A 13,284-nucleotide genomic window follows, 5' to 3' on the forward strand; every position below is an offset into this window, starting at 1 on the left:
TTTGAGACTGGGACGGAGGTTCACCTTCCAGCAGGACAATGACCCTAAGCATACTGCTAAAGCAACACTCGAGTGGTTTAAGGGAAACCATTTAAATGTCTTGGAATGGCCTAGTCAAAGCCCAGACCTCAATCCAATGGAGAATCTGTGGTGTGACTTAAAGATTGCTGTACACCAGCAGAACCCATCCAACTTGAAGGAGCTGGAGCAGTTTTGCCTTGAAGAATGGGGAAAAATCCCAGTGGCTAGATTATGCCATTGTGCCAAGCTTATAGAGACATATCCCAAGAGACTTACAGCTGTAATTGCTGCAAAAGGTGGTTCTACAAAGTATTGACTTTGAGGGGGTGATTAGTTATGCACACTGTTTTTTTTGTTTTATTTCTTGTTTGTTTCACAACAAAATATATTTTGCATCTTCAAAGTGGTAGGCATGCTGTATAAATCCAATGATATCAACCCCCAAAAAAATCTATTTTAATTCCAGGTTGTATTCACCCCCCAAGGGGGGTGAATACTTTCGCAAGCCACTGTACACTACACTAGTGGATGTGGCTATTTCAGCCACACCCGTTGCTGACAGGTGTATAAATTGAGCACACAGCCATGCAATCTCCATGGACAAACATTGGCAGTAGAATGGCCCATACTGAAGAGCTCAGTGACTTTCAATGTGCCACCTTTCCAACAAGTCAGCTTGTCACATTTCTGCACTGCTAGAGCTGCCCCGAATCAGCCGCAAAGTGGTAGGCCACATAAGCTCACAGAATGGGACCACTGAGTGCTGAAGCGCGTAGCGCATAAAAATCCTCTGTCCTCGGTTGCAACACTCACTACCGAGTTCCAAACTGCCTCTGGAAGCAACGTCAGCACAATAACTGTTAGTCGGGAGCTTTATGAAATGGGTTTCCATGGCCGAGCAGCCGCACACAAGCCTAAGATCACCATGCGCAATGCCAAGCATCGGCTGGAATGGTATAAAGCTCGCCGCCATTGGATCTGGAGCAGTCGAAACGCTTTCTCTGGAGTAATGAGTCTGGGTTTGGCGGATGCCAAGAGAACGCTACCTGCCCGAATGCATAGTGCCAACTGTAAAGTTTGGTGGAGGAGGAGTAATGGTCTGGGTCTGTTTTTCATGGTTCGTGCTAGGCCCCTTAGTTCCAATGAAGGGAAATATTAACACTACAGCATACAATGACATTCTAGACAATTCTATGCTTCCAACCTTTGCGGAAGGCCCTTTCCTGTTTCAGCATGACAATGCCCCATGCATAAAGTGAGGTTCATACAGAAATGGTTTGTTGAGATCGGTGTGGAAGAATTTGACTGACCTGCACAGAGCCCTGACCTCAACCCCATCAAACACCTTTGGGATGAATTGGAACGCCGACTGCGGGCCTAATCGCCCAACATCAGTGCCCAACCTCACTAATGCTGTTGTGGCTGAATGGAAGCAAGTCCCCGCAGCAATGTACCAACATCTAGTGGAAAGCCAGAAGAGTGGAGGCTGTTATAACAACAAGGGGGGGACCAACTCCATATTAATGCCCATGATTTTGGAATGAGATGTACTACAAGCAGTTGTCCACATACTTTTGGCCATGTAGTGTATATGTATATAAAAGAGTGTATAGACAGTATGGACTGTATGTGAGTAGAAAAGGTGTGTACAGCAGTAGTTATATAGGATGAGCCTTGACTAGAAACAGTATATAAATATGAAATGGGTAAAACAGTAAACATTATTAAAGTGACCAGTGCTCCATTACTAAAGTGAACAGTGTTCCATGTACGTAGGGCAGCAGCCTCTAAGTTGCAGGGTAGAGTACCGGCCGGTAGCCAGCTAGTATCAGTGACTAAGTTCAGGGCAGGGTACTGGACGGAGGCCAGCTAGTGGTGACTATTGGCTGGAGATAGAAGCTGTTTTTAGTCTCTCGGTCCCAGCTGTGATGCAGCAGTACCGTCTCTGTCTTCTAGATGGTAGCAGGGTGAACAGGCCGTGGCTCGGGTGGCTGAGATCCTTGATGATCTTCTTGGCCTTCCTGTGACACAGGGTGCACAGGGTGCTGTAGATGTCCTGGAGGTCAAGCAGTGTGCCCCGGTGATGCATTGGGCGGCATCACCCTGTGGTTGCGGACAGTGCAATTGCCGTACCAGGCGGTGATACAGTCTGACAGGATGCTGTCATCGGTGCATTTGTAGAAGTATGTGAGGGACTGAGGGGCCAAGCCAAATTTCTTAAACCTCCTGAGATTGAAGAGGCGCTGTTGCGCCTTCTTCAGCACACTGTCTGTGTGGATGGACCATTTGTCAGTGATATGCATGCTGAGGAACTTGAAGCTTTTCACCCTCTCCACTGTGGCCCGTCAATGTGGATGGAGGTGTGCTCTCTCTCTCCACGATCAGCTCTTTCGTTTTGTTGACGTTGAGGGGGAGGTTATTTTCCCGGCACCACTCCAGGGCCCTCACCTCCTCCCTCTAGGCTGTCTTATCGTTGTTGGTAATCAGGCCTACCACTGTTGTGTCGTCAGCAAACTTGATGATTAAGTTGGAGGCATGCATGGCCCCGCAGTCATGGGTGAACAGCGAATACAGGAGGGAGCTAAACACGCACCCTTGTGGATCAGTGTGGCGGAGGTGTTGTTGCCTACCTTCACTAACCTAGGGTCGGCACCGTCAGGTATTCCAGGACCCAGTTGCACAGGGCGGGGTTCAGACCCAAGGCCCCGAGCTTAGTGATGAGCTTGGAGGACACTATGGTGTTGAAGGCTGAGCTGTAGTCAATGAACAGCATTCTTCCATAGGTATTCCTCTTGTCCAGATGGGATAGGGCGGTGTGCAGTGCCATGGGGATAGTGCCATCTTCCATAGGTATTCCTCTAGTCCAGATGGGATAGGGCAGTGTGCCATGCCATGGGGATAGTGCCATCCGTGGATCTGTTCGGGCAGTATGCAAATTGTAGTGGGTCCAGGGTGTCGGGTAACGTAGAGGTGATATGATCCTTCACTAGTCTCTCAAAGCACTTCATGATAACAGAAGTGAGTGCTACGGGGCAATAGTCAGTTCAGTTACCTTTGCTTTCTTTGGTACAGGAACAATGGTGGACATCTTGAAGCAAGTGGGGACAGCAGACTGGAATAGGGAGAGATTGAATATGTCCATAAACACTCCAGCCAGTTGGTCTGCACATGTTCTGAGGCCGTCTGGGCCGGCAGCCTTGCGAGAGTTAACACGCTTAAATGTCTTACTCACGTCGGCCATGGAGAACGAGAGCCCACAGTCCTTGTGAGCAGCGGTGGCCCGCGTTGGTGGCTCTGTGTTTTCATCGAAGTGGGGCGAAGAAGGTGTCTGGGAGTAAGACGCCGGAGCGAGGCCTCAGTGTCCGCGACGTGGCTGGTTTTCCCTTTATAATCCGTGATTGTCTGGAGTCCCTGCCACATACGTCTCGTGTCTGAGCCGTTAAATTGCGACTCCGCTTTGTTTCTGTACTGTTGTTTTGCCTGTTTGATTGCCTTACAGAGATCTGTTTGTACACGACGATGTTCCCATTCACCTTGCTGTGGTTAAATGTGGTGGTTCACACTTTCAGTTTTGTGCAAATGCTGCCATCTATCCACCGTTTTTGGTTTGGATATGTTCTAATTGTCGCAGTGGGAACAATATTCTCTATGCACTTCCTGATGAACTCAGTCACCGAGTCAGTGTATACGTCAATACTATTCTCATTAGGGGTAGTTGTTAAAATTTCTGGTGCGTATGCACACACTCGCCCACATGCACATGCAAAGACCAATGCTCTCGCTCTGGCTTTCGCTTTCGCTCTTTCTCAGACAGACAGACAGACAGACAGGCAGGCAGGCAGGCAGGCAGGCAGGCAGACAGACAGACAGACAGACAGACAGACAGACAGACAGACAGACAGACAGACAGACAGACAGACAGACAGACAGACAGACAGACAGACAGACAGACAGACAGACAGACAGACAGACAGACAGACAGACAGACAGACAGACAGACAGACAGACAGACAGATTAAGAGTAGTATTTCTGGGCCCAGTACTGATTAGGTGTGAAGCATCAGTCAGGAGGCTGAGGATGCTGTTAGAACAGGACAGGGACAGGAGAATACTAAAATACAGCAACAGAATATTAACAAGCTGAAAGACTCTAACTATGTCCCAAATGGCTCCCTATATAAAGCCCATAGGGCCCTGGTCAAAAGTAGTGCACTAAATATGGAATAGTGTGCCATTTAACTCCCATTCTCTCAAAGTTCTATCTGACTACAATTCCACAGGGGGGTGGAAAGAGCCAGAAGATGTTTGTCATTTTTATATCGGGAGGAACTGTGAAATGAAAGGACTTCAGTCTGTACCTGTATTACTGGCATTAGCGTCAATGTGTAGTAGATGGACTTTAGAAGCACACACACACAATCCCTCTCTCTCTCTCTCTCTCTCTCTCTCTCTCTCTCTCTCTCTCTCTCTCTCCCTCTCCCTCTCCCTCTCCCTCTCCCTCTCCCTCTCCCTCTCCCTCTCCCTCTCCCTCTCCCTCTCTCTCTCTCTCTCTCTCTCTCTCTCTCTCTCTCTCTCTCGCGCTCTCGCTCTCACACACCAATACAATAACAGTAGAGTGCAGTAACAAGGTAGTCTATTTCTCTCTCTATTTCCCATTTGTGAATTCAGTATTTTATTGAGCTGCTGTGGAGTCTGCTGTTGATTAAAACTTGTGGATTCTCCTGGTAGAGATGGGGAGCACGCCACACACACATGCCCCCCCCCCACACACACACACACTCACACACACATATATGCACACACACTCAGTGTACTCTCAGATACAGTACCTACAGTCAGTCACAGTTCCTAAACAACCTCCATATTGAGGGGATATTCAAATGAGATTCAGGGTTTAAACCGTCTCTCCTGCTAAATGGAATGGTAGGAAGGAATTGGAATGTCCAGATGGTGGAACACCTCATTCTAATCTATCCTGAAGAGCACTATTTGATTTATGTTGATTATAGGATTTTCCATTTTGCACTTTTATGATGGGGTAGATTATGAAATATTGTTTGCTATAGGCCTAGTAATCTTACTGTAATCTTAATTTCTAGATTAGTTTAACTTTTGGTATTATCATAGGGAAATGTTATATTTACATACATTCATTCATAAAATTCTCAAGCATCTGTTTCAAAATAAAATAGGCAGGCTTTCCTCTATAAAAAATAAGTCATACATTCTATGGGTCTGAATTTCCTGCTGTTTTATCCTCTTAACATGTTCAAGTGATGTGTAATTTAGTCTGTCTGATCCTCCAAATAAACACAATCACCAGTTTATGGAGAAATTGATCAAAAACAAGATTGTATGGTATTGATTTAGGTTGGGGGAAGGGTCAGTGTGTACAATTTGTAAGTCGCTCTGGATAAGAGCATCTGCTAAATGACTTAAATGTAAAAAAAAAAAAATGTGTGTGTGTGTGTGTGTGTGTGTGTGAAGAATGAAGCAGTAATTCAATGGTATTGAACCTCCTGCCAGTTTCTGAATCGATCCATAGCTATCTCTCATGAGATCCCACCAGAACACTGGAGAACAGAGGGAGAGAGGGAGGGTCAGAGAAAGATGGAGGGAGAGAGGGACAGAGAGAGACGGAGGGAGAGAGGGACAGAGAAAGACAGTGGGAGAGAGGGACAGAGAGAGACAGTGGGAGAGAGGGACAGAGAAAGACAGTGGGAGAGAGGGACAGAGAGAGACAGTGGGAGAGAGGGACAGAGAGAGACAGTGGGAGAGAGGGACAGAGAAAGACAGAGGGAGAGAGGGACAGAGAAAGACAGAGGGACAGAGAAAGACGCAGGGAGAGAGAGACAGAGAAAGATGGAGGGAGAGAGGGATAGAGAAAGACAGAGGGAGAGAGGGAGGAAAATAAAGAATGAAGCATAAATATTACGCAGAATGAGAGAGGAGGGGGTCAATCACAGAGAGAGAGAGAGAGAGAGAGAGAGAGAGAGAGAGAGAGAGAGAGAGAGAGAGAGAGAGAGAGAGAGAGAGAGAGAGAGAGAGAAAGGAAGCATGGGTGAGAGCATCAGAGGTGATGGAACCAGTATTCTTACAGGAGGTTTCTTACAAAGTGTCCCTGTTCCTCATTCATACTACAGGGAGACAGATCACTGTCCTTCCGACCTCTCATCCATCTGTCTTCTTCCTCTCCTCCTCCCCTCCTTTCCTCATCCTTCCCTCCTCCTTCTCCTCCCCCCTCCCTCCCTAACTCATAAAAACTCTCCCCTCTCCTCCTCCCTCCCTCCCTAACTCATACATACTCTCCCCTCTCCTCCTCATCCCTCCTTAACTCATACATACTCTCCCCTCTCCTCCTCCTCCTCCCTCCCTAACTCATACATACTCTCCCCTCTCCTCCTCCTCCCTCCCTAACTCATACATACTCTCCCCTCTCCTCCTCCTCCCTCCTTAACTCATGCATACTCTCCCCTCTCCTCCTCCTCCTCCCTCCCTAACTCATACTCTCCCCTCTCCTCCTCCTCCCTCCCTCCCTCCCTAACTCATACATACTCTCCCCTCTCCTCCTCCCTCGCTAACTCATACATACTCTCCCCTCTCCTCCTCCTCCCTCCTTAACTCATGCATACTCTCCCCTCTCCTCCTCCTCCTCCCTCCCTAACTCATACTCTCCCCTCTCCTCCTCCTCCCTCCCTCCCTAACTCATACATACTCTCCCCTCTCCTCCTCCGGCCCTCCCTAACTCATACTCTCCCCTCTCCTCCTCCTCCCTCCCTCCCTAACTCATACATACTCTCCCCTCTCCTCCTCCCTCCCTCCCTCCCTAACTCATACATACTCTCCCCTCTCCTCCTCCTCCCTCCCTCCCTCCCTAACTCCTACATACTCTCCCCTCTCCTCCTCCTCCTCCCTCCCTCCCTAACTCATACTCTCCCCTCTCCTCCTCCTCCCTCCCTCCCTAACTCATACATACTCTCCCCTCTCCTCCTCCGGCCCTCCCTAACTCATACTCTCCCCTCTCCTCCTCCTCCCTCCCTCCCTAACTCATACATACTCTCCCCTCTCCTCCTCCTCCCTCCCTCCCTAACTCATACATACTCTCCCCTCTCCTCCTCCGGCCCTCCCTAACTCATACTCTCCCCTCTCCTCCTCCCTCCCTCCCTCCCTAACTCATACATACTCTCCCCTCTCCTCCTCCTCCCTCCCTCCCTCCCTAACTCATACATACTCTCCCCTCTCCTCCTCCTCCTCCCTCCCTCCCTAACTCATACTCTCCCCTCTCCTCCTCCTCCTCCTCCCTTCTTAACTCATACATACTCTCCCCTCTCCTCCTCCCTCCCTTCTTAACTCATACATACTCTCCCCTCTCCTCCTCCTCCCTTCTTAACTCATACATACTCTCCCATCCTCCTCCTCCTCCCTCCCTCCCTAACTCATACATACTCTCCCCTCTCCTCCTCCTCCCTCCCTCCCTAACTCATACATACTCTCCCCTCTCCTCCTCCTCCCTCCCTAACTCATACATACTCTCCCCTCTCCTCCTCCTCCCTCCCTCCCTAACTCATACATACTCTCCCCTCTCCTCCTCCTCCCTCCCTCCCTAACTCATACATACTCTCCCCTCTCCTCCTCCTCCCTCCCTCCCTAACTCATACATACTCTCTCCTCTCCTCCTCCTCCCTCCCTCCCTAACTCATACATACTCTCCCCTCTCCTCCTCCTCCCTCCTTAACTCATACATACTCTCCCCTCTCCTCCTCCTCCCTCCCTCCCTAACTCATACATACTCTCCCCTCTCCTCCTCCGGCCCTCCCTAACTCATACATACTCTCCCCTCTCCTCCTCCTCCCTCCCTCCCTAACTCATACTCTCTCCTCTCCTCCTCCTCCCTCCCTCCCTAACTCATACTCTCCCCTCTCCTCCTCCTCCCTCCTTAACTCATACATACTCTCCCCTCTCCTCCTCCTCCTCCCTCCCTAACTCATACATACTCTCCCCTCTCCTCCTCCTCCCTCCCTCCCTAACTCATACATACTCTCCCCTCTCCTCCTCCTCCCTCCCTCCCTAACTCATACATACTCTCCCCTCTCCTCCTCCGGCCCTCCGGCCCTCCCTAACTCATACATACTCTCCCCTCTCCTCCTCCTCCCTCCCTCCCTAACTCATACTCTCCCCTCTCTCTTCCTCCTCCCTCCCACCCTAACTCATACATACTCTCCCCTCTCCTCCTACGGCCCTCCCTAACTCATACAGTGAGGGAAAAATGTATTTGATCCCTTGCTGATTTTGTACGTTTGCCCAAGACATGATCAGTCTATAATTTTAATGGTAGGCTTATTTGAACAGTGAGAGACAGAATAACAACAAACACATCCAGAAAAACCATGTCAAAAATGTTATAAATTGATTTGCATTTTAATGAGGGTAATAAGTATTTGACCCCTCTGCAAAACATGACTTAGTACTTGGTGGCAAAACCCTTGTTGGCAATCACAGAGGACTTTTATACAGGTAACAAACTGAGATTAGGAGCACTCTCTTTAAGAGTGTGCTCCTAATCTCAGCTCGTTACCTGTATAAAAGACACCTGTGAGCCAGAATTCTTTCTGATTGAAAGGGGGTCAAATACTTATTTCCCTCCTTAAAATGCAAATCAATTTTTAACATTCTTGAAATGCGTTTTTCTGGATTTTGTTGTTGTTATTCTGTCTCTCACTGTTCAAATAAACCTACCATAAAAATTATAGACTGATCATTTCTTTGTCAGTGGGCAAACGTACAAAATCAGCAGGGGATCAAATACTTTTTTCCCTCACTCATACTCTCCCCTCTCCACCTCCGTCCCTCCCTAACTCATTACCATCTCCTACCCTCTATTCCTGTGGGTTATTCCAGTGAAATATGAAGCGTTGTGGATTGTGGTGTGGATGTGGCTTCATGAAACTTCCATTTGTATTGATCCTGATAATGGAGCTGATCGAGGTGAATGGGAGATGAAGCCCTACAGTTGCTGATTATAAAGTTAATGATGTATTAATGGTTTCTCTCTTTCTCTCTCTATCTCTCTCTCTCTCTCTCTCTCTTTATCTTTCTCTCTCTCTCTCTCTCTCTCTCTCTCTCTCTCTCTCTCTCTCTCTCTCTCTCTCTATCTTGCCCTCTCTCTCTCTCTCTCTCTCTCTCTCTCTCTCTCTCTCTCTCTCGCTCTGTTCATATCTAAAAGGCTCTTTACTTACATATCCTGCGTCATAATATGTTCTGAAAAACCATAGACCCTCAGCCAGTTAGTGTAATAAGAACACAGGACTAATCCTAGTCTGAATCCTACTTACGACTTAAAGGGGTCAGAGGAGACAAAATTATGTCAACTGTTATTCCTCTAATATTTGAAGATTTGATCTTCTCATTGTTTTGGCTTGATTCATATCTTTAACAGCTGGCCTGTACTGACGTTTCACTGTCTGACCTAGTCTCTCTCTCATCTCCCTGTTCCCTCTTTTCTCAATCTATCACTCCAGGCTCCCATTTGCCCATGCCGTGGTCAACCTCTGTCTTCACAGAGGCTGTTAACACTTAATAAGGTTTTCTTCTCTGAGGACGATCAACTGTTGGCCTGTTCTGTTTCTCCTGCGGCTGCTTTGATCGCTCTGTTTGCTACTGTATCAGAGTTTCCTCGGGCTAGAGAATAGAGGAATAGAGGAATAGAGGAATAGAGGAATAGAGGAATAGAGAATAGAGGAATAGAGAATAGAGAATAGAGGAATAGAGGAATAGAGAATAAAGAATAGAGGAATAGAGGAATAGAGGAATAGAGAATAAAGAATAGAGGAATATAGAATAGAAGAATAGAGGAATAGAGAATAGAGGATAGAGGAATAGAGGAATAAAGAATAGAGGAATAGAGGAATAGAGGAATAGAGGAATAGAGAATAAAGAATAGAGGAATATAGAATAGAGGAAAAAGGAGAGAGAGAGAGAGAGAGAGAGAGAGAGAGAGAGAGAGAGAGAGAGAGAGAGAGAGAGAGAGAGAGAGAGAGAGAGAGAGAGAGAGAGAGAGAGAGAGAGAGAGAGAGAGAGGTGGGCTGTTGTTATTTAGAGAGACTAAATCGACAGTACACCATGGCTAACTATTTGACCATGGTTACTGATCAAAACCTTAGAAAAACCTTGACAAAGTACAGGCTCAGTGAGCACAGCCTTGCCATTGAGAAGGGAAAGGCTGTGCAACCACTGCACCAAAGCACTATGTTAATAGTGTAAATATCCAAAGGTAGCTTTGGCAATATGTACATTGTTACGTCATGCCAATAAAGCAAATTGAATTGAATTGAATTGAATTGAGAGAGAGAGAGAGAGAGAGAGAGAGAGAGAGAGAGAGAGAGAGAGAGAGAGAGAGAGAGAGAGAGAGAGAGAGAGAGAGAGAGAGAGAGAGAGAGAGAGAGAGAGAGAGAGAGAGAGCTCTGTAAATACTTACATTAGTTGTTGATTAGCTCAAGTGAACAACGTTGTTAGAGAGACCACCGGACACACACACTTTCTAACTCATCTCTGGTGCAGTTTATTAACCACTAAGGCTGTTGACTGTATTACTGTACATAATCACTCTAACTCCTCTCTCTCTCTCTCTCTCTCTCTCTCTCTCTCTCTCTCTCTCTCTCTCTCTCTCTCTCTCTCTCTCTCTCTCTCTCTCTCTCTCTCTCTCTCTCTCTCTCTCTCTCTCTCTCTCTCTCTCTCTCTCTCTCTCTCTCTCTCTCTCTATGTCTCTCTCTCCCTCTTTCCATAGCGTTGAATGAGCCCACTATAGATTACGGCTTCCAGAGGTTACAGAAGGTCATCCCCAGACATCCAGGAGACCAGGAGAGACTACCTAAGGTCAGTACACACACACATACAGTTGAAGTCAGAAGTTTACATACACTTAGGTTGGAGTCATTAAAACTCGTTTTTCAACCACTCCACAAATTTCTTGCTAACAAACTATAGTTTTCGCAAGTCGGTTAGGTCATCTACTTTGTGCATGACACAAGTAATTTTTCCAACAATTGTTTACAGACAGATTATTTCACTTATAATTCACTGTATCACAATTCCAGTGGGTCAGAAGTTTACATACACTAAGTTGACTGTGCCTTTAAAAAGCATGGAAAATTCCAGATAATGATGTCATGGCTTTAGAAGCTTCTGATACGCTAATTGACATAATTTGAATCAATTGGAGGTGTACCTGTGGATGTATTTCAAGGCCTACCTTCAAACTCAGTGCCTCTTTGCTTGACATCATGGGAAAATCAAAAGAAATCAGCCAAGACCTCAGAAAAACAATTGTAGACCTCCACAAGTCTGGTTCAACCTTGGGAGAAATTTCCAAATGCCTGAAGGTACCACATTAATCTGTATAAACAATAGTACGCAAGTATAAACACCATGGGACCACGCAGCCATCATACCGCTCAGGAAGTAGACGCGTTCTGTCTCTTAGAGATGAACGTACTTGTTGCGAAAAGTGCAAATCAATCCCAGAACCACAGCAAAGGACCTTGTGAAGATGCTGGAGGAAAAAGGTACAAAAGTATCTATATCCACAGTAAAACAAGTCATATATCGACATAACCTGAAAGGCCGCTCAGCAAGGAAGAAGCCACTGCTCCAAAACCGCCATAAAAAAGCCACACTACGGTTTGCAACTGCACATGGGGACAAAGATTGTACTTTTTGGACAAATGTCCTCTGGTCTGATGAAACAAAAATAGAACTGTTTGGCCATAATGACCATTGTTATGTTTGGAGGAAAAAGGGGGGTGCTTGCAAGCCAAAGAACACCATCCCAACCGTGAAGCACGGGGGTGGCAGCATCATGCTGTGGGGGTGCTTTGCTGCAGGAGGGACTGGTGCACTTCACAAAATAGATGGCATCATGAGGAAGGAAAATTATGTGGATATGTTGAAGCAACATCTCAAGACATCAGTCAGGAAGTTAAAGCTTGGTCGCAAATGGGTCTTCCAAATGGACAATGACCCCAAGCATTTTTCCAAAGATGTGGCAAAATGGCTTAAGGACAACAAAGTCAAGGTATTGGAGTGGCCATCACAAAGCCATGACCTCAATCCTATAGAACATTTGTGGGCAGAACTAAAAAAGCGTGTGCGAGCAAGGAGGCCTACAAACCTAACTCAGTTACACCAGCTCTGTCAGGAGAAATGGACCAAAATTCACCCAACTTATTGTGGGAAGCTTGTGTAAGGCTACCCGAAACAGGGAATTTTTAATAGGATTAAATGTCAGGAATTGTGAAAAACTGAGTTGAGGAGGGGGGAGGACAAGGGGGAGGAGAGGTATACAGGTGATCCATCATGGTTCAGTCAGTGAGCTGGGGGGTCAGTGGATGGAAGAACTGCCCAGCTGGCCGTTATTACTGGCCACACACACAGTGCGCTGGGCTTGATTGGTCGTTCAGCACTGAGAGACAGCGGGGGAGGGGAGAGCGAACAGGTGTAGGAGGTTAAGAGAGAAATCACCTCTCCCTCACTCTGGGTCATGTCTGGTGGTGAGGTCTGTGGAACAAATCAGCACTCCTACTGAAACGCTTGATACATACGGCCCCTGATCTTTAGACTAACAACCCCCTGTATCTCCTCCCCTTCACTCTCGCTCTCTCGCTCTCTATATATTTCTCTCTCTACATCCCCCTCTCCCTCCCCTCCCCCCTCTCTTTCCTTCCTCCAATAAATGAACAGTGGTAGGTGGTGTGGTGTGTGTGTGTGGTGTAGGTAGTGGTAGGTATGTAGGTAGAACAGGAGGATGGTTGTACCTTAAATGGGACGGACGGGCTTGTGGTAATGACTGGAGTGGAATAGGTAGAATGGTATCAAATACATCAAACATGGTTTCCAGGTGTTTAATGACATTCCATTTGCTCCGTTCCAGCCATTATTATGAGCCGTCCTCCCCTCAGCAGTCTCCACTGGTAGGTAGCTAGGAAGTTGGTAGCAGGCAGGTCTGGTTGTTCATTTCACCTCTATTGATCTGAGTCTTTATTGAGCTAATAACAATTTATTGTTGACCTCGCTTCTCTCAACAACTGGACTTAATCACTGCAGAGAAACAAGAAATGTGTACCAAATGGTACCCTATTCCTTAGATAGTGCACTACTTTTGAAAATAGTCCTATGGATCACAAGTAGCGCACTAAATAGGGAATAGGGTGTCATTTGGACATAGACACAATGTTAACTTGTCTCCTGTATCACTGACTCAGGTGTCCC

At 46.9% G+C, this 13,284-nt stretch overlaps 1 protein-coding gene across 3 annotated transcripts in view; it reads left to right on the forward strand.

Annotated features, from left to right (window-relative positions):
• Nucleotides 1-13,284, forward strand: part of LOC121532942 (transcription factor COE1-A-like) — a 67,917-nt gene that overhangs the window by 40,221 nt on the left and 14,412 nt on the right. For all 3 annotated transcript variants that reach the window (XM_041838725.2, XM_041838728.2, XM_041838734.2), the window contains exon 11: nt 10,805-10,893. In XM_041838725.2, the coding sequence (XP_041694659.1) occupies nt 10,805-10,893 (89 nt within the window). The remainder of the gene's footprint in view (nt 1-10,804; nt 10,894-13,284) is intronic.

Source organism: Coregonus clupeaformis, chromosome 21, assembly GCF_020615455.1.
Source record: "Coregonus clupeaformis isolate EN_2021a chromosome 21, ASM2061545v1, whole genome shotgun sequence".
NCBI classification, from domain to species: domain Eukaryota; kingdom Metazoa; phylum Chordata; class Actinopteri; order Salmoniformes; family Salmonidae; genus Coregonus; species Coregonus clupeaformis.